The 21486-nt window shown below is 34.1% G+C and overlaps 2 protein-coding genes across 2 annotated transcripts; one reads left to right on the top strand and one right to left on the bottom strand.

Moving 5' to 3' along the window:
• Window positions 1-5250: 5250 nt before the first annotated feature.
• LOC126686446 (plant cysteine oxidase 3) lies at window positions 5251-9395 on the top strand. The gene is made up of 5 exons (XM_050380496.2): window positions 5251-5557; window positions 6982-7133; window positions 7640-7802; window positions 8605-8805; window positions 8956-9395. The coding sequence occupies exons 1-5, from the start codon at window positions 5344-5346 to the stop codon at window positions 9081-9083; spliced, it is 858 nt and encodes a 285-aa protein (XP_050236453.1). The 5' UTR covers window positions 5251-5343; the 3' UTR covers window positions 9084-9395.
• Window positions 9396-9556: 161 nt separating this feature from the next.
• Window positions 9557-13059, bottom strand: LOC126686443 (enolase 1, chloroplastic). Its single transcript, XM_050380493.2, has 7 exons — window positions 12456-13059; window positions 11482-11789; window positions 10971-11125; window positions 10576-10893; window positions 10268-10414; window positions 10115-10165; window positions 9557-10023 (listed from the first exon to the last, which is right to left on the bottom strand). The coding sequence occupies exons 1-7, from the start codon at window positions 12839-12841 to the stop codon at window positions 9958-9960; spliced, it is 1431 nt and encodes a 476-aa protein (XP_050236450.1). The 5' UTR covers window positions 12842-13059; the 3' UTR covers window positions 9557-9957.
• Window positions 13060-21486: the final 8427 nt, after the last annotated feature.

Raw genomic sequence — 21486 nt, 5'->3', positions numbered from 1 at the left:
TATAATGATGCCAAAAGATCAAATTTATTAAACAATTAGGTTAAACCCATGTGAAAGTCCATGTACTATAACATTTTTATTTTGAAAATATTAGTACTATTTTTTTTTTGGTTTTTCTAGTCCTTCTACTTACCAAATTATTGTAAGTAGAGAGACCGAAAAAAACTAAAAAAGATATCTAAAACTAAAAAATTAGATAAGTAGAGAAATTAAAAATTGAAAAATTATTATAAGAATTTTTAGAACAAAAATGATATAGTACAGAGATCTCCGTATGAATTTTTCCAAAAAGTTATGCTCTATGATTCACTATTTAAAATTTACATTACCGATTCATAATTTTTTGTGCAAAGATTTTTTTTAACAGTTACATTCTATACTCTATAATAATTTAAGATTTAATATTTAATGGTTAAAGTTTAGAGTTTAAGTGGTGGTTGGACGTGGTCGGCGGTGGATAGAGATGGTAGTTGGCGGTGGTCGGTTGCAGGGATGAAACTAGAAATTTCATTATAAAATGGCTAATTTGTACAAAATAAAATTTGAGGGGATTAGTTGTATAAAAGTTGAAATTTAATAACTAAATTTTCTTAAAAATCAAAACATGAAGGATAAGTTTTGTGAAAAAAATAAAATTTAGGAGAATGGTCGTTACTTTAACCCAAAAAGTTGGGTGGTCGGTCCAACAAATAAAGTAAAGATGGTCATGGTTAGATTGAACCATAAATCGGACCAGTCAAATCCAACCATGAGCGGTCAAATCCCGAGTCGGGTCTATAACGGGCCGGAACCGGAGAGACGCCGAATTCGAATTATACAATTAAATCAATAAAATAAAAAAAATATGGAAGTATAAAAATCAATTGTGTCTACAAATATGAATCTTTAAGTTAGATGCACGACATATACATTCATAAGCGAATGAAACTTTTAATCGGTAGAAACCGCATTCCTAGTCCTACGAGGTGGCTACTCTATTTCCAGAGAAACCACAATCTATATCTATCTATACCATAATATAATTTTGAGCTCCAAATTAAACTCTAATATTATATAAACTAATATAATGGTTATTAGTTTTTAATAAATTAAACTATTGGGATAATACCCTCGTCTCTACCTTTATTAAATTATATGATAAAGTTTCTTACACTATCAATATAATAATATAATGTATGGTTATTATTGGTTAGTGAGGTGGTTATTTAATCAAAGAAATAAGTTGTAATTAAATATAATTTATATTACAACTTACGTTAAAATATAAGTAAAGTTTCATTTAAATAATTTCATATTCAATATAAAATTAAAGTTTGTCTTGAATTACTTTTTGCAATTTAACATTTATAGGTTTTACTTTCTTAAATGAAAAGTAAAAGAAATGAAACATTAAGAATTTAAATTATATATTAATGTTCTAAATAACTTCTCTTGAAGAATTAAAAAGTTAAGCCTTATTTTTTTTATATAAAGAGAGAGAAGAAAATAGAATAACCATCCATTAAAAAGAAAAAAAAACCTTATACCATTGAAAGAGATTTAATAAAAGTAAAAGATTAGAGAGAAAAATTACACACTCAAAAAATCATCAAGTAAACCATGGATCAAGGTATGATTTCTTTTAATGTTATTGTGTTATGAAATCTTAAAACTCTAATATAATTGTGTTGATTTAATTTTGTAATTGTAATTGATGGACAAATAATATATGTGTTTCTTACAGTAGTTACAAAATATTATCGTTAAAGTATTTATATATAAACTAACAATTTATATATAAATATACTTTAACGATAATATGTTTCTAACTATTATAAGAAATATATATATAATGTGCCCATTTAATCACAATTATAAAATTAAATCAATACAATTATATTAGGGCTTTAAGATTTAATAACACAATAATATTAAATAAATATAACTTGATCCATGACTTATTTGATGTCTTTTTGAGTGTATAGTTTTTCTCTCTAACATTTTGCTTTTAGTAAACCTCTTTCAATGGTACAAGGTTTTCTTTTTCCTTTTTGAATTGGATTGTGATTATTCTCTTATTAAGTTTTAACATTTAAATTAACATAACTTCTCCTTTAAACTAATAGTGGTTTTAAGTTTTTTTCGTTTATTTTCTTTTTCATTTAACAAACTGAAAAATATAAATTAATATTCAATTAGATGAGAAGTTATTATAATTTAAACATTACTTTTTCTTTAACGTAAAGTTGTAACTTTAAATACACGTGATACCGTTAACTGTCATTTTTTAACGGAAGGGTTTTTTTGTTCAGAAAAGGGTGTTTTTGTTCAATAAAAAAACCTGGGAGGCTGAATTGTACCCCAAAAATAAAAAGAGCTGTCTTGTACTTTTGGAAAAACCTCAAGAGTGTTTTTGTACCTTATGCCTTTAAAAAAACACATTAACATTCTAGATTTTAAAAAAACACATTAACATTCTTTTTAAGTTTATGAGTAGCTCTAATTTATGGTTAAAAGGTATCGTCTGTTCTCAGGTAGAGAACAGACCATCGTCTGTTCTCAAATATGAGAACAGATGAAGGTCTGTCCTCAGGTAGAGAACAGACCGCTGCTGTTCTCTACCGGAGAACAGACAGCTGCTGTTCTCAGGCGAGAACAATTGCTAAGAACACACCTGTGTCGCGGTTGTTTTCGGATCGATGGTGGTTTTGGGAGCGGCGATAATTTCGAGGCCGGTTGTGGTTTTGAAATTGACGGGAATTTTTAAAAAGGCATACGGTTTTTAGAATAGGTTCTAATTGAATTAAATTTGGTTTAATTAATTTTTACTTGGATTAATCATATTTTGATTAGTTTAATTATGATTTTATTAATTGGTTTTTGTTTGATTTAATTAGATTTCATTGTATTCGATTCGATTGAGTTTAGTTTGATTTCATTAGGTTTTTATTAATTTTAATAAGAATTTCAATAAGGTAGAGTTAATTAAATAGAGGGGGTGGAAATATGTTAATTTTTTTATGAATATAAAATTGGTAAATATTTTAAATATTAAATATAATTTTGAACATTTTTTCTAAAGCCACGTCATCAATTAACGGCAATATAGAAAGAAGGACTATTTTGTTCAATAAAAAAAATGAGGGGCTGAATTGTACCCAAAAAACAAAAAGAAGTGTTTGTATTTTTGGGAAAATTTCAGCAGTTTTTTTTGTATCTTTTGCCTTTTTTAAATGTGTATAAAGAGTAAATGGATAAATGGCAAAAATTTACAAACTACATTCTTTTCAAGGCTTAATATATAATTTGACCCCTAAACTATACCATTTTATTCTCTGCGACTTCTAAACTAATTTCGTGTTCTTTTGGATCTCTTAACTCTTTTTTTTGTTCTATTTAACCCCTCACACGGAATGTGCAAACCACGCGCGATGACGTGGATAAAATTGTTGACATGGTTTTTCTGACATGGGGTTAAATAGAATAAAAAAAATAGTTAAGAGGTTCAATGGAACACTAAAATAGTTTAGAGGTTATAGGGAATAAAAGGGTAAGGTTTATAGGTCAAAAAATATATTAAGCCTAAATATTTTTTTAATTTAAAATAAAAAGTGATGTACTTTACATATTATTTGAAAAAATCATCTAAGGCTTTAAAAATCATGAAATTTAGCGTGTTTTCCAATTTTAACACAAATTTTAAAAATTCAGAATTGATTTGAAAGTTTGAAATTGCAAAAAATTAAAAGCTGGCGTATTAAAATTGGAAATTCGTGAAACACACTAAAAATTATAATATTTTAAAAAAAATAGTCTTTTTTTAATATTATCACAGTATAGTAAATTTATTATATTTTATAATATCGTCAAAAACAGACAAACTTCATTTATCATTATTGAAATGTAAACAAATATTTACATATATAAGAAGTTATATTATGTAATTATTTGACTAAATTTCAATATTATTTTATTTTTCTAGAAGATTAAATGGATAAAAATTAAATAATTGTATTTTGGAGAAGGTTAAATGGGTAAAAATTAAAAGTTTGAAGGTGTAATAGGAAAATAAAATAAATTCAGGGGTCAAATAGAACAAAATAGTGTAGTTCGTGTGTTCAATAGAACAATTTATGCTTTTTAATTATCCTTCACGCGCTTCAAAGCGTTTGAAAACGCGCGCTTTTGCCACGTTGGAGGAAAAAGGTCAGATCGGCAAAAAAGTTGCAGTTGACGGGTTAAATAGAACAAAAAATAAAGTTAACAGGTCCAATAGAATATTAAATTAGTTTAAGAGTCTCAGAGAATAAAAGTGTATAATTTAGGGGTCAAATGATGTATTAAGCCTTCTTTTCAATCTTATAAACATTCTTAGAGCATCCCCAATGGACTCTCTAAAATTGTCAAACTCTTTAAATTAAAGAGTTTGACTATAAATTAGGAGTCAAATTGACTCTCTATTTTTTATATTTAGAGTAGAGAGTGAAAATGGCTCTCCACATGTAGAGAGCCATTTTCACTCTTTACTTCATTTTTCAAATAGTAAACTTTTAAATTTAAAAAATAAAATGGTTATTTTTATTTTTAAATATTATATTTTTACTTTTAGTTAAAAAACTGAATAAATAAATGAACAAAAAATTAAATAAAAAAATTATTTTATTAATATTTAATATTTTATTAATATTTTTTATGAAAATAAAATAAAATAAAATTTAATATTAGAGAGGCAATTAATTTAATATTATTATTATTTAATACTTTTATTTTATTATTAATTATTAAAATTATATACAATAAAAAACTGATATTAAAGAGTCCATTGGAGTAAAATTTTAAATATCACTCTTTATCTTTAAGATGTTTTTTATTTTACAAAAAATGCTCTTTATTTTAAAGAATACCATTGAGGATGCTCTTACAATCGAATTCAGTCTATTTTCATTCTCGTTTATTTAGTAAATTTTTGAAGTACTTGTTATAAAATTAATTATTAAAATTTATAGAACTTTTATAATTTTTTTTTAAATGACATACTTATTTTAATATTGTTAAATTAGAGTATTCGAAAGATAATATTTTATAAATTAAAAGTTTGAAATCAAATAAAAAGCTGAATATTTATAATAACACGCCAAACTAAATTGTTTTGTACTTTTAAAAAAAAAATTGTTTTGTAATTTTTCTAAGACCCAACCATTGTTACAGTTTTGATTCTATTTGGGTTCGATTCCTCGCACCCTACCTACAACTGCTTATGTGGCACTGAACCAAAGAACTCGACAATCAAACTAAACTAACGTAACCCAACACTTCCAAGCAAAAATCCTCAATTATTCATTTTTCTGTGTCTGTCCCTTTAAAATGCTGTCCAAATTACACCACGCAGTTACTGATAAGGCTGCAAGCATAGTCTCATCGTTAGCCAGAACTAACCCCTTATTTGCAGTGTGCTTCTCCAACATGGCCCCGTCTTCTAAAGTTCAAGATTTGTATGAGCTTTGTAATAACGCTTTTACACCTTCTGGAATCCCTTCTCAATCTTCACCTGCTCTCAACAAGCTCTGCTCTCTTCTGGGTATTCTTTTATTTCGTATTTTTTTGTTGCTATGTTTGTAAAGTTTGATTCTTTAATGGTGAATTTTGAGAAATTGTGACGTGGGTGCTTTAAATTTGTGGATGTTTAGTTAGGTTTTTTAGTTTTCAAGATGGACGTCAATTTGCTTCTTAGGTTAAAAAAGTTTGAGAAACATTTAGCTAAGCTTAGTGAAATGAAATGATTGCAATCTTGTTGTTGAATTATCTGTAGACAATTGAATGTTGGTTTAGATTTTAGAATGTGGAACCTATATTGGTCGGGAAACGGGAAGGCTTTAATGAAAAAACAGCGAAATTATAACTTTTTTCTAAAAAAAGGTTATAATGTAAAGTTTCCGAATTTCAAAAGATACGACTTGCTAAGTTTCCGTACAACATAGTGTGGATCACATAGCTATTCTAGCAAGTGTGTATTCGTATTGTATCTCATCGATGCAGTGGGTACATTATTTTAATTGTGATACGGATCGGCTTAGTTAGGTGCTGGAAATGATTAATGAATAACTGCTGTTGTTGGAGTTACCGCGAGATAACCTGCAGGATAATTGAAGTCAGAAAGATTCGGGCAAGATTTTGCCCGAAAACCACTATGACGCCTAAGTCAGCCACTAGAGTAATATTTAGGTAAAATGAGTGAGAAAAGATCAACCTTAGATAACTGTGCGAGTAATGTACTTATAGGCATCAGTAATCATCTTGTCTGTTTGCACGTTTCCTTAAGAGTAGAAGATGTGACAGCGCTCCTAGCATATAGGCAGAGATTGTGGTTAGTGGGATTTAAATTAATGTTGTGCTTGTTGGGAATAGGCGAGCTATATGATGCTTTGGAGTCCCATAGCTCACTACGGATAGGCGATTCAGTTGAATGGTATCAAATTGTTTTCTGTTATCCTAGCATTGTGATGTTATTGAGTTGTGCACTGGTCATAATAAAAGGTATTCAGGGCAGTTCAGAAAGAAAGAATGTCGGAAAGGCTATACGAAACCGAATGTTTAAGCAACACTATCTTTGGAAAAAGCTATTCTCATTTAGTGTCCGACAATAAGGGCCATCTTGTGCAGTCTGCTTTAGCCTTTCTATGTATATTAGACCAAAATCAAACTGCTAATTGAAGTGTAATATCTAACACTATGAGTTGTATTTGGAGAAACTTGTCCATCTTTTTGGTGCGAGTGATTTAACCATCTATGTTGCAGTACATGGAGGATTCACAATTATGCTATCAGTATATCACTGCTTTCTTGTTCTCCTTAATTTCTACCTAGCCACTGATAATATTAAGTGGGATAATTATGATGGAGTGTTTCTATTTCCAATGTCTTGTCTATTTATGTGTACTGTTACAGATTTGCCACGTGTTCTCTTTGTTGCTTTGATACATTATTTTTACTGCTGTTTTGCAGACACAATTCAACCTGCAGACATAGGGCTCAAAGAGGAAAGTCCAGACGATGATCGAGGGCATGGGTTTTTCGGAATGAATAGGTTGAGTAGGGTGGCTAGATGGTCTCAACCAATTACATACATAGACATTTATGAATGTGACAGTTTTACGGTGAGATTTGAGTTCTTATCACAAAGTTTATTTTTTCTTTAATAATTTGTCCTCAATGATCCTTTCCATAGATATATTTCATCAGCCAGCATCTAAAAGACAAACTCTTGAAGCTGATGCTAATTTATCATGCTTACTGTGCTTGCTTCAGTAATCATGGGATTCAGGATTTTTTCTAATTCATTTGCTTTTATGTATACATGTTATTTAAATTAAATCTTTTGCCGGATTTTGATAACCATCAAAATCTTTTAGTATCAATGCACCTTCTGTAGCTGCTTTTTCATGCATGTTGAGAAGCAAAGCAATATGGCACCTTCAGTCTAGAAGTTGCTTTTATATAGGTGTCAACTCTACCATGCATATTGAGAAGCAATCTCTAACACTTGATTTTATTCAATTTCCTTGCATTGCCATTTACTTGAAGTATATTATCTGAAAATTACATGGTAAATATACTCTTGCTGTTCAAAACTGCTAAATGTGGACATTAATTGTTTGCGCAGATGTGTATATTCTGTTTTCCTACTTCTTCAGTTATTCCACTCCATGACCATCCTGGAATGACTGTTTTCAGCAAACTTCTTTACGGATCCTTGCACGTGAAAGCTTATGATTGGGTTGAGCCTGCCAGTATCCATAACAACAAAGGATCCGGTTATCCACCAGGTTTGACTCATCATCTTCTATTTATAAACCTTATATGGTTTAAAACCTTTTTTCTTTTTCTTTTTCTACTTTTACTTTGTAGATCTCCTAATTTTATTCACACAAGGCTCTAGCTTTTTTTAAGTCAGCATGCTCCTATGCTGAGTTTAATTGTTAGCATCGATTCAACTTCCTTTTCTTTATAGTTATTAGCATGGAACCCTGACCTTGGTCATTTTCTTTAATAGCTCTTAAATTAAATATTGAACCAAATATATAGAAGAAAAGTTCCTCTACCAATATGCTGTGCAATTTATATGAAACTGCTATAGTTTTCTTTTATGATTGTCAATAGGAACCATTGTATTTCTAATTTTCATAGAAAAATTCTGTACTAGGTTTGCAATTATATGTACTACTTGTATTAGGCTTCTTCTTGGAATAGTTTGTCCTATAGCTGTTAAAAATGGCTAATTGTTTCCAACTATGTTACATAGAAACTTGTCGAACCCTGGGTTTTGGTGTTCTGTTTATGTTTCGAGAAATGATTCTGAAATTCTAAAACATTTTTTTATGACATATTCTTGTAAATGTCGTTTTGCCATTTCTTGTTTAAGTATTTTTCATGTCAATATGTTCGTGCAACCTAGGTTTCGAATGTTGGTGCTTATGTTGATTGTTTGGTGCTGTGTTGTTACTCAGTTAAACGAACAGAACATTATGTAAATAGCAAAAGATAAAAATATGTGCGGACAGCAGTGCAATGCTTATCTCACTGTTTTGAGTTATCAAACTATTATGACAAGTTATGCATCTTTGGCAGTAAAGTTAGCCAAGTTAACTGTTGATAAAGTTCTGACGGCTCCGTGTGCGACATCAGTCTTATACCCAAAACAAGGGGGGAATGTCCATTGTTTCACTGCAGTTACGCCTTGTGCTGTGCTCGACATTCTTACACCTCCTTATAGGGAATATGCAGGCAGGAAATGTACTTACTACCACGATTACCCTTTTTCTTCTTTCTGTAAGTAATCCTAATCCTGTATTTTTTGTTAGAGTAGTTTGTTTTTTCTTCAATACCCTTCAACGACGATATGCAGATAGAAAATGTTTAATTGCAACTTGTAACCAAATTTTAGATATTAAGTAGCTTGTTGAACATGCTACCCTGCAGCTACAGAAACTGGAACCGAGATCGGTGATGGAAAAGAAGAGGAGTATGCTTGGCTAGCGGAGATAGATACACCGGAGTCTCTTTACATGCGTCCAGGAGTATATGCCGGTCCGGCTATCAATATTTAGTTTTTACTATTTATCAGTAGGATCCAAGCTTCTAATCTCATTTGGTTCAAGCATCATAAAAGTAATTTCAAACATCACAGAAGTATGCCTGCGCAAGCTTTACTTCTTTTGGCTACAATTTACATATTCAGTTTCGACTACATCAACAAATACTTTTCTGAGTTGTGATCATGAAGTTGTACAAATTTTCCTACAAAGCTTTTAGTTAGTTGTTTGCCTTCAACAACTCAAAACATGTATATGAACTGTATTTTGCTTCATGGATTGATCCCATCTAGTGACTGCTTTGCACCTTTTGTGCTATTACAACAATCTGTTATTCTTTTAGGATAGCTCCTAAGATTAAGTTAAAATTATTAAATTTTTTCTGAATTTTAAAAATTTACCGTTTCTCTTTGATATTATAATTACAAGTAACTAAATCATCAAGAATTTAGTTATCTAATACCTAGAAGTAAAGAAAAACATAGCAATTAGCATTTGAACCTTTTCATGTTTTTTACTCAACCAGAACTTCCAAAATCTGCAAAAAGCTTTAAAAGGGCGATGAAGATACAGATTCTCATTAAAAAAACTAAAAAAACTAGTACATTTCTAAAAACAGACTTACTCCCACCATATTCTCTAATAATTTAACAGGTACACTCAGGTAAAACTTCCTTATTCAAAGTTAAACTTGCATCTTCCATGATCAATAAACCTGGTTTCTATTGCCTAATCAATTAGACAATTGCGCTTTTTAATCAAAACCTGGTTTGTTGACCGGTTCCGCCAAAACTTTCTCTACATATTCAAACTCCAGTGTAATTGTGTTTCATGATGATTATTTATTCACTACCCTAACCCGCAGAGTAAAATTTTGTTCCTTTTTCTCCTAAGGGGATCTGAAGGATTGACCTGCATAACGCACATTTCCTAGCTCCTCTTCAATACGCAGAAGCTGCAGCCAAATTAAAACCCGAAAAGGAAGTTATTAGAATGACATTTAGACCATAGAAGTTCAAACACAAAGATAGATTTTAACAATTTACCTGATTATACTTGGCCAGCCGTTCACTTCTGCAAGGAGCTCCAGTCTTGATCTATGCAAAGATGTGAAGAAAAGATGTGAAGAGTTAGTTTTATATTTTCAAACCAAAATTCATAATAGATGGAAAAGGTTTAGGAAGTTGAGCCAGTAAAACCTGTCCGCTCGCTAGGCCAACAGAAAGGTCAGCAATAAAGTTGTCCTCAGTTTCACCACTTCGATGGCTGACCATCACACCCCAACCAGCAGCTTTTGAGTCAAGTGCTGCTCTAATGGACTCGGTGACTGTTCCTATCTGGTTAACCTGAAACGTTCCAATTAATAAAACATGAGCTAAAAGCCAGATTGACGAGAAACACACTTGCTAACGCTGGAGTAATCATTTATACAAATTTTTCTCATCCACAGTTCGGAAACAGAATTAAAAACAAAAACAAAAATCACAAGACCAGAGTTGAGTCTTGCCTTGAGAAGTAAACCATTGCAAGCCTTTTTGTTAATTGCTTCAGCAATTTTCTTTGGATTTGTGACCAACAGGTCATCCCCTACGATTTGGATATCAACTGAAGACTGTAGTGAAGACCAGGAGCTCCAATCGTCCTGGTCAAAAGGATCTTCAATGGACACGATAGGGAAATCCCTAACAAATTCCTTATAGAGATCTCCAAGGCTTTGAGCTGAGAGAACGTGAGCCCCATCATTAGGCTGTTTCTTAAAGTTGAGATCGTATTTGCCATCCTTCGTGAGAAATTCTGAAGCAGCAACATCCATTCCGATTTTAATCTACAGCATTTTCGAGTCCACATTTAGTATCAGCATTAGTTGCTGTTTAAATGGTAAAGAAACTATAAGCAACCTACCTTCCCTGTGTAGCCGGCTTTTTCAATTGCATCCATGAGCAAAACTAGTCCCTCCCTATTATCCTGAACATTAGGAGCAAAGCCTCCTTCGTCGCCAACATTGCAAGCATCTTGTCCATACTTCTTCTTGATAATTTCCTTAAGTGTATGATAAACTGAAACATAATGTCATCAACAAAAATACCGGTCATCTGCTGCTCAAGAATGGAGAGTTTTTGAAGTACCCAAGCATATATAACTACAAAAGAATTGCAGGCAAACTATAACTTCTGAAATAGATGATAATTCATCATTTCATTCCAATGGTGATTTTGATTCGCATCAGTCGAACAACTAAAAAGATGCGATTCAGTTTCAATTTTGTTCTTTTCTTTTTGATCTAGCCAAACAATTTGAAAAAGAAAAGGACACAACATAAGGGCACTAGCTATTTCCAATTTTGAGTCCACATTACAATACTAAATGATTCCACTAAAATAGACCCATCGAAGCAAAGAATTAGTTAGCTAACCTTCACTACCCATACGAAGAGCCTCCGCAAATGAGGTTGCACCCACTGGTAGTATCATAAATTCTTGCATGGCCAAATTGTTACCAGCATGACTGCCTCCATTAATCACGTTAAAAGCCGGAACTGGCATAACAAGCTCCTTTGTTCCTGACAATTCCTGAATGTGCTTGTACAGAGGCACTCCTTTGGCGCCAGCACCAGCTCGACATACACTCAACGAGACCCCAAGAATTGCATTTGCTCCAAATTTAGACTTGTTTGGAGTTCCATCAATGCTCAGCATGACAGCATCCACATCATCTTGGTTTCTAAAGAAACAGAAAAAGCAACACTCTGATAATTAACCTCGTAACCAACAAATCTGCAAATAACGGGACTCAACTGCTACGGCATGAAAAATATCCAAGGCATAAAATGTGCCAAATATCATGGTAATTGGGGCAGTATTAACATGTCTGCGCCCACAATAATTAAACTATTCCATAATTCCAAAGGCAGAGGACCCTACACTCAAAAGTTACAAATTTGTTATATGCAAGCAACACTTTTGGTAAACAATGATTTTAGTAGTATAGATTTCAACACAAACATGAAACAAAGATAGCAAAAAAGAACCAAAAAAAAAAACACATAATTCAATATTGTACTATACAATAATTTATAGGCTTAGCTAAGGCGTCTCCAAGTGCAACATGAGGTTGCGGGTTCCAACCCGCCTCTGCAACTAACATCTAACAATCGAGACTCTAATAGTCGGAACGCTATCTATGTAAAAGAAAAAAACTCAATAACATTTCATTTAAAATGATGCTCAACTTTATACATTTACCAAAATAAAATTGATCCTAGACACAACGAGGATTCAAGCAAAACCAACTATAAGCAACCAATCAACAGACAATTTAGCAAACATTTCATTACATCCAACAATCATAAACCCAAAAAAGAAAAAAGTTACAAACTTTGATAATTACCTGACATCAACACCAATCAACTTAGGACCCAAAACATCATTAATATTCCTAACAGCCTGAAGCACACCTTTACCACCATAAACACTCTTATCACCATCTCTAAGCTCCAAAGCTTCATAGATCCCAGTAGAGGCGCCACTGGGGACAGCAGATCGGTAAAGCTCATCAGTAACAAGATCAACCTCAACCGTTGGATTCCCTCTACTGTCAATGATCTGTCTAGCCTTCACAGACTTCACTTTGAACTCCTTAGCAATCTTGGTAGCTGAAGAGGGTGCAACAGTCACAGAGTTACGGACAACTAAAGACCGAGAATTCCTTGATGGAATGGAGACTGAAGTAGGGTTGAAAAGGGCTCGCTGCGAAGTGGCGGCTAAAGCTGCCATTTTTGTGAGTTTTTTTTTAGGTGGGTGGTGTGAAGTTTGGTTCTTTATGGTGATGGTGGTGTGGTGGTGGGTTTAGGAATGTCCGCCGAGGGGCGATGAAAGCTAGGTGGAGATGGTTGTTGGTGTTGGGAGGGGCGTTATTATTTATAAACTGAGACTTTGGTGGCGGGTGGCAAAGGCCAAAAGCCAACAAAAGTTTGGGTTAGGTAAGTGTTGTGTAACTATGTTGTAACTAGTCTGTTTGTGCATGTTTCTCTGTCAATGGAGAAATACTTGTGTGAACCTAGTTCGCCACGTAGGATTATGAACTCTCTATTAAATACATGACACGTGGCGTAATTAAATATCATAACCAATCAATAAATATAACATTAATTAGTGATCTTTTAATAAGAATTAAATGCTATTTATTGATTGGTTATGATATTTAATTACGCCACGTGTCATGTATTTAATGGAGGGTTCATAATCCTACGTGGCGAACTAGGTTCACACAAGAATTTCTCCAATCAATGGACTGACTCTGCAGCTTTTTTATTGGCATAATATTTATTTTAGTTCCTGTATTTTTGTGTTTTTCTAAATCAGGTCCTTGTAAATTTATTTATTAAAATCTGCAGACAACCTGATTATCCCTCTATGTGGTTTGCGGCAAGGTGACCCATTTTCTCCTTATTTATTCATAATTACGTGCTGAAGGGCTAAGTTGCTTGTTATTTGAGAAAGAGCCTTAGGCAAAGATCCATGGGGCAGTCATTTGTAGAGGAGCCCCGTCGATCAGCCACTTGTTGTTTGCAGACGAATGCTATCTTTTTTCCACTCTTCAACACTATAAGGCTATTTTGGGACTGAAGATAAATTTTCAGAAAACCAACATCTTATTTAGCAGCAATGTTAAGTCTGATGTTAGAGTCAATATTTGCAATGTGCAAGTGGTTGAAGTTAGTGATCAAAGCAAGTATCTCGGTTTACCTTCTCTTGTGGGTAGAAATAAAAATCTAATTTTCAATTTTATTGGTGAAAAAATATGAAATAAAATTACCGAGTGGAATTCGAAAATTATTTCTAGAGGTGGGAATGAGATCTTGTTAAAAATGGTAGCACAAGCATTGTCCAATTATATTATGAATGTCTTTCTTATTCCCCTTAATATTTGTGGTGACAATGATGGAACTCGTTTTGATGAGATAGAAATTGAGAGGAGAAAAAAAAGGATTTGTTGGACTAGTTGAGATAAATTATATAAAACAAAAATATTCGGAGAAAATGGATTTAAGAAAATTCACGAGTTTAATATTTTTATGTTAGCTAAACAGTCTTGGAGGCTAATCAATAAAAATGACTCTCTTATGACTCGTACTTTTAGAGTCAAATATCCCTAAGTCTAATTTTCTAAATGCTAAACTAGGAACTAATCTGAGTTATGTTTGGTGAAGCATATTTGTTATCCAAGAAGTGATGAGAAAAGGAATGAGAGTTAGAATTGGTGATGGTATATACAAATATTTGGGGTGACCCTTAGTTATTGTTTGAAGACACAAGTTTTATTTCACCTAATATTGTGGAAGGTTTATAGAACAGTAGTGTGTGGCAGTTGTTCAAAATGGAGGAGAAAGAGTGGGATATGGATGTGGTTCAAGATATTTTTGATAGTATTGATTATGGAAAGGTTCTTTCAGTTCCTCTTAGTATTAGAAATATTAAAGATAGTTGGACTTGAACTCTAGATGCTAAAAATTATTTATTAAAAGTGTATATAAAAGATTGCATGGGGAGTTGGATGCTACGTTACATGGGAGTATGTTAGATTGCTGGAACATGTTATGGAATCTCAATGTGCCGTTTCATGTTCATAATTTCCTTTAGAGATTTTGTTCCGGTTTCTTGCCCACCGCTAATAATTACTAAGGAGGGCTTTATCAATTATGATTGTCAGGTTTGTAGCAGCTGGACAGAATCTGATATTCATCTTGTTAGAGATTGTGTGCTTGCTTCAAGTTGTTGGAAGGAAGCTGATATTGACGTTGGATCTGACTTGAACTTAAAAGGCTTCTGATGGTGCTGCAAATGGTTGATAGAGAAAAAAATTAAAGGATCGGGATCTTATGGAAATGATCTATTGGAGATTATGGAAAAACAGGAATAACATCATTTGGAAAAAGAAGACCTCGCCAGTTTTAGCTCTGGTAAACTCGACTGGTCATCATTTGCTGCCCTGGAAATGTGCTAGGGGATTTAATAAGGGTGGTAAAGACTTGCAGCTTGCTGAAGATGACGAGGCTATTTCCTGGGTTCGTCCGAATAAGGTTTGGTTGAAGTTTAACATTGATGCAGCGACGTTTGTGAATAAGGTAGAACAGCTGTTGGATATGTTGTCGAAACGAGAAGGGGATTGTGATGCAAGCTAGACATGTTGGTTTCTTAGGCACTTATACGGCTAGAGAAGCAGAAATTATAGGCATCAAAGAGGCTCTTAGTTGGTTAAAAGGGTGGAATAATCTAGTAGCCGAGTCGGATGCGCTCGAAGTCATTTCACATATCAGAAATACGGGCCTTCTAGAAGGCAATGTGTTGATCGATGATTGTATTTTTCTTGCGAACAGTTCTCTAATTTATTTTTTGTCTTTGTAGGACGGTATGCTAATTAAGCTCCACACTCTTTAGCGTGTAATGCTCGTTCCTTATCAGGTCATCAAGATTAATATTCAAATTTCCTGAATTCTTACGATTGGAACTGTTTCGATCTTTAATGAAATTTCCTTGATTCTAAAAAAAGACTAAGATTTAAGGCTTTTAAGTCTCAAGCCAAAAATTTTTGGCCTCTTTGCAAAAGTAGTTGAAATTAATGAATACTATACGCTCAAGCTCTAAAGTATTGATGCACAAAATTACAAGTTTACAATATCGTGATTAAGTAATAAAGAGTAAGTAGAGTGTCGAACCCATGAGAAATGAATCTAATACCAAAATAGTTAGCTAACTATTATTTGAACAATCGAATATGATTTTTTTTGTATTTTTAATTAAACTAATGAAAATACTAAATACTAAATAAAAGAAGTTGACAATTATAACAAAAAAACATAGAATATTGCTTTCGTATGGGTTTTTGATTTCTTACAAATTTAACTCATATCAATCCCATTTTAAGTATTCTTTGCAACGACGGATAGATCAAATCTTGTTAACCCCTTATTTTGTAGGGGATGCTAACCTATTGATTATAACCCGATTACCCCGAATCGTCCTTATTGCTACAGTTTAAAGAATAATAGAAAATAATCTGACAATTATAAACAAAGCATTATAAATAAATTATCCACATAGACAACGCAACACAAACATAGTGGATGGACTCATGTTTTATATTATGTTCTTATTAGCTTTTCCAACCAACTTGTTTTAATGACGTTTACTAACAAATCGATTTTTAATCATGTAATTGGTGATCAAGTAATTATAAGCATTAATCCCACTAATAGGAATTGTAAGAATAAAGAAAGTGTCACGACCCAATTTCGTGGATCGTGACCGGCGCTAGGGTATGGGTATGGTCGTACCAAAACCCGTAGCAAGCCTTGCGGAAAAACAATAAACAATATAAATAACTTAAATATCTGAAAAGTTCAACAGCATGCCTTATATATAAATAAATAATATTTCAGAGTGAACATGGCAAATATAAATAGTCGCTCAAATCGACAATCCCAAAGTACAATAATAAGTAATGTATAAACTAGTTCTACTGCGGTCTAAGAGTTCGAAAAATAGAAACTAGTTTAATAACATAAAAACCTCCGAGGAGTCAAAAGAATCGGAGTGGACCAGCTTTCAAATCATAAACCTGGAAAATTTGGGAAAACAACGGGGTCAGATATACTGAGATGAGTTCGCAATACTATTTACATTTATTAAGTTTAAAACCCTTAAATCAAAACATTTTTATACTAATATAATATGATTATGGAAAAACAGTATTGAAATGATCCCAGCGTAAGTATGACTTAGCATACCGATAACCCAGAGTGGACGGGAACAAATCCTCGTCAAATAAATATACCAGCGTGAGCAAGACTTTAGTCTGCCGTTTCCCAGAGTACTTACCGGTGCACACAGTCTCGATATAAGCCTATCGAGTAGCTCGTTTCAATCCAGATCCATAATCCGTAAAAACAGTTCACAAACATTTATAATATTAAAATACGATGCGGTACTTAATAAAGCGGTAAATAGCACTACAAACTCACTGCTTGCTTATCCACGTGATCTTGGCAAACAGCTAACCCTGCGTAGACTCCGAAGCACGAGCAGTCGACGGGTCTAAAATAATAAATAGGTTAAAATCCGTTGACCCCTAACTCTAAGATCACTAGACACCACGTAGGACTAGCACAATTAAATAACCAGATAAATCACAGAGAAATACAATTCCCAAATAAAATATAATGCCGTAATTAATTCAAGACTATTGAGTCCGTACTTAAATTCAATCCGAAAATATTATTAAAATAATATTTAATTGATAAATAAAATCAATTCCTCAAATAGTGGGTTAGCCGAGTTTTTCAAAACTACCAAGCTAAACCCACATGTCGGTGACCCAAGTCTAAACCGACCCAACTGATATTCCAGAGTTTATAAACCACAGTTTATAATTAATAAAATTAAAATAAAACTCAATAGCTTGAAACCCAAGAAATTAATTATTACCGACAAATATCTCAAATAATTAAATAACAAACAAAGCTAAAATATAATTTAATTCCAAAGGCATTCTAAGCCAAAAGTATCAATCTAACAATTAATTAATAATTAATAATAATTATTAATTTAATTTTTAAATATTCAAATATTATTTTTATGCCTTAAAAATAATATAATTAATTTGACAAACTTTCAAATAAAAGAAAATCCCCAATACTTATTTATTATAGTTAATTTTATGTATAACTATAACTAAATTAATATTTAATTTAAACTTAAAATATTAGTGCCCGGAGAAATTTCAAATTATAAAATAATATTATTTAAACCGCTAAATAATTAAGTCGAAATCATTTTAGTATTTTAAACTCAAAATAATAAGGTATAACTAGTTAATAATTAACCTTAAGCACTTATTCAATTTACTCACAATATTTCAATGGTTAAAACAGACTTTTAACCAATTCAGAATTTTAAGTAACCAATCATGCATAGCCACCTACCCCTTCTTCTCCAATTCAAAACTCAAACAAGCCCAGGTTATATAATTGCACATACGAAACCAAACCTCAAAACATCAATTCCTTATAAACTCATTAATCAACCAAAATTAACACAATGAATCAAGGACAACAATCAAGAGTTCAAGAATTACATAGCATCTCCAAATCAAGAAAACATTCCCTGGACAATTTAAAACATAGCAGTGAAGCTTAAGAACTGAAATCGAAACCGAACAACCAACCAACAAATCCGTAAGATAAGGAACGATTCAAGAAGCTATAGAAGTAAAACTAAAACCTATGAATCAATGTCCGTAAGACTCAAACTCAGAATCACAAGAACATAGCCTATCAATTATAACAAAAACCGGCAGAAAACAAACTAACAATTAGAACCAAATAGCACGTGAAAAACGATGAAACGGCATCGATCATTACGGGTTCGATTACGTACCGTTTGACAAACGAAAAGTGTAGAAACGTAGATGTGTGAGTCTACTTTCACGGGAAACAAACGGAATTGATTTCGACCTCCGAACGGCTGCCAAACGGATCAAAATTCAGGAAGATCGATTTAGAACTCAAAAACAGAATTTCTTAAAACGGTAAAACGGCGGCGATTGATACGAGAAATATAGCGTACCGTATTACGAAACGAAAATTGGGATTTGTAGATACGTGAGTCTTCTTTGACTGGAACCTTTCGGAACTGGATTTGGGTCTGAAACGAGTGAGATATCAGTTTTGAACGGAGGCGTCGTTTATTGATCAAAACTGAAGTTGGATTAAAACTTACCAAGATTTTCACCAAACTTTGGTTGATGATTAGCTCGATAATACTCAGCGATTTTGAGTATGGAAAGCGGCTGGAGATTGATTGCAGTGTGGTGAAAAGATTGGGATCGAAAAGTTGCTGATTCAAGGGAGTTTGTTAGGTTAGAAAGTGAGGCAAAGACGGGTTGGTGAAAGGGCAAAACTGCCCTTAGCAGCTAAGCCTGGTTCTCGAACGAGACAGGCTGGTCTCGTTCGAGACCAGTGCAAAAATTGCACTGTCTCGTTCGAGACAGCCACAGTCTCGAACGAGACCGTTCGAGAAAAACTCAGGTCTCTCATGAGACCTGGGTTTTTCTCCTTGGTTCAACCATTTGGTTGAACCAAGACACAAGGGGACCGAAAAATCAAACCCAAACTTGAACCGAACCTTTAATCGAACCACAAAAATCAAAAAGGCCCGAAAAATTACCGAAAAACCTTCAAAAATATAAAAAAAAATTACGGGGTATTACATTCTCCCCAACTAATTTAAAATTCGTCCTCGAATTAAACACCATAAACACATAGCACAAAATTAACTCAAATATCAAAAAAAGATTCATAATAATCAGGTAGCAATCAAAAGTTTGTACCTCAAGGAAATAGAAAAGGATAGCGATTCCGCATATCCAACTCGGTCTCCCACGTGCACTCCTCAACAGAATGGTTCCGCCATAAAACCTTGACCATCGGAATCTCCTTGTTCCGTAACTTACGAACCTGCGTATCAACAATCTCAACAGGCTGCTCCTCGTAAGATAACTCATGGTCAATCTCAACACTCTGCGGTACTATCACATGAGAAGGATCAGAAATACACTTCCTCAACATGGAAATGTGAAACACTGGGTGAACCAACGACATATCTGGTGGCAACGCTAACTTGTATGCCACTGCTCCAATACGCTCAATGATCTCATACGGACCAACATATCTCGGTGCTAACTTCCCCTTAACACCAAAACGCACAACGCCCTTCATAGGCGAAACCCGAAGAAACACGAAATCTCCAACCCGAAACTCCATGTCTTTTCTCTTCGGATCAGCATAACTCTTATGCCGACTAAACGCTGTCTCCAATCTCCGCTTGATCAATGGTACCTTCTCTGAGGTAATCTGAATAATCTCTGCTCCCGAGAGCTTGCGCTCGCCAACCTCCTCCCAACAGATAGGAGATCGACACTTGCGCCCGTACAAGGCCTCATAAGGTGCCATCTCGATACTAGCGTGGTAACTGTTGTTGTAGGAAAACTCAATCAAAGGCAAATGAGTATCCCAGCTACCCTGAAAATCCAGAACACACATCCTGAGCATGTCCTCCAAGGTCTGAATAGTCCTCTCAGACTGACCGTCAGTCTGAGGATGAAAAGCAGTACTGAAATCCAATCTCGTACCCAAAGATTCCTGCATCGCTTTCCAAAACCGAGAGGTGAAAACTGAACCTCTGTCCGAAACTATCGACACTGGTACACCATGGAGACTCACAATCCGATCGATGTACAACTGTGCCAACTTCGAAGCCTGGTAAGTAACCTTGATCGGTAAGAAGTGAGCTGACTTGGTCAAACGGTCAACTATCACCCAAATCGAATCATACCCCTGTCGGGTGCGTGGCAAACCAACCACAAAATCCATAGCGATTCGCTCCCATTTCCACTCTGGAATAGGTAGCGGTTGCAGATATCCAAACGGTCTCTGATGCTCTAACTTTACCTGCTGGCAAGTCAAACACTTAGACACGAACTCTGCAACATCCTTTTTCATTCCGCTCCACCAGTACGTACCCTTGAGATCATGGTACATCTTGGTAGAACCCGGATGAACACTATAAGCTGACTTGTGCGCTTCTTCCAGAATCTGGTCTCTCAAACCATCCGAATCCGGAACACACAGTCGAGAACCGTATTTGAGAACTTCGTCCGCCAGAACAAACTCAGAATTCCCATCCAGATGGATCTCATCCATAATCCGTTTCAATTGTGGATCCTCAGCTTGTGAAGCTTTGATCCTATCAATCAAAACCGGTTGCACTTGCAACTGTGCCAATAAACAACCTTTCTGCGAAATCTGAAACCTGTAACCCGAAGCTAACAAACTATGCCACTCGCGAATCATGGGTCTCCGCCCAACCTCAGAAATATGGGCCAAACTGCCCGAAGACTTGCGACTCAACGCATCGGCTACCACATTAGCCTTGCCCGGATGGTACTGAATAGAACAATCGTAGTCTTTCAGTAACTCCAACCATCTTCGCTGCCTCAGATTTAACTCACGCTGATCAAAGATGTACTTCAGACTCTTATGATCAGTAAAGATCTCGCAAGTCGCACCGTACAGATAGTGCCTCCAAATCTTGAGAGCAAAAACCACAGCTGCTAACTCCAGATCATGAGTAGGATAATTTACCTCATGCTTCTTCAGCTGGCGAGAAGCATAGGCAATCACCTTACCATGTTGCATCAGAACGCAACCCAAACCGATACGGGAAGCATCACAATACACAGTGAACCCCTCAATGCCAGATGGCAAAGCTAACACAGGAGCTGTAGTCAAAATCTCTTTGAGCTTCTCAAAGCTCGCCTCGCACTTGTCAGTCCACTCAAACTTAACACCTTTCTGTGTCAA

The sequence above is a fragment of the Mercurialis annua genome, linkage group LG6 (genome assembly GCF_937616625.2).
Source record: "Mercurialis annua linkage group LG6, ddMerAnnu1.2, whole genome shotgun sequence".
Classification (NCBI taxonomy): domain Eukaryota; kingdom Viridiplantae; phylum Streptophyta; class Magnoliopsida; order Malpighiales; family Euphorbiaceae; genus Mercurialis; species Mercurialis annua.
Note: the sequence above shows the minus strand (reverse complement) of the source record. Positions and strands in the feature narration are given on the sequence as shown.

What these genes read in the sequence shown, in the direction of transcription:
- LOC126686446 (XM_050380496.2), top strand. Translation starts at nt 5,344, where the DNA reads ATGCTGTCCAAATTACACCACGCAGTTACTGATAAGGCTGCAAGCATA. An exon ending in AGGATCCGGTTATCCACCAG is followed by an intron (nt 7,803 to 8,604) that starts GTTTGACTCATC and finishes CATCTTTGGCAG; the next exon opens with TAAAGTTAGCCAAGTTAACT. An exon ending in TTACCCTTTTTCTTCTTTCT is followed by an intron (nt 8,806 to 8,955) that starts GTAAGTAATCCT and finishes GCTACCCTGCAG; the next exon opens with CTACAGAAACTGGAACCGAG.
- LOC126686443 (XM_050380493.2), bottom strand. Translation starts at nt 12,841, where the DNA reads ATGGCAGCTTTAGCCGCCACTTCGCAGCGAGCCCTTTTCAACCCTACT. An exon ending in TTGATTGGTGTTGATGTCAG is followed by an intron (nt 11,790 to 12,455) that starts GTAATTATCAAA and finishes CTGTTTCTTTAG; the next exon opens with AAACCAAGATGATGTGGATG. An exon ending in GCAATGGTTTACTTCTCAAG is followed by an intron (nt 10,415 to 10,575) that starts GCAAGACTCAAC and finishes GGAACGTTTCAG; the next exon opens with GTTAACCAGATAGGAACAGT.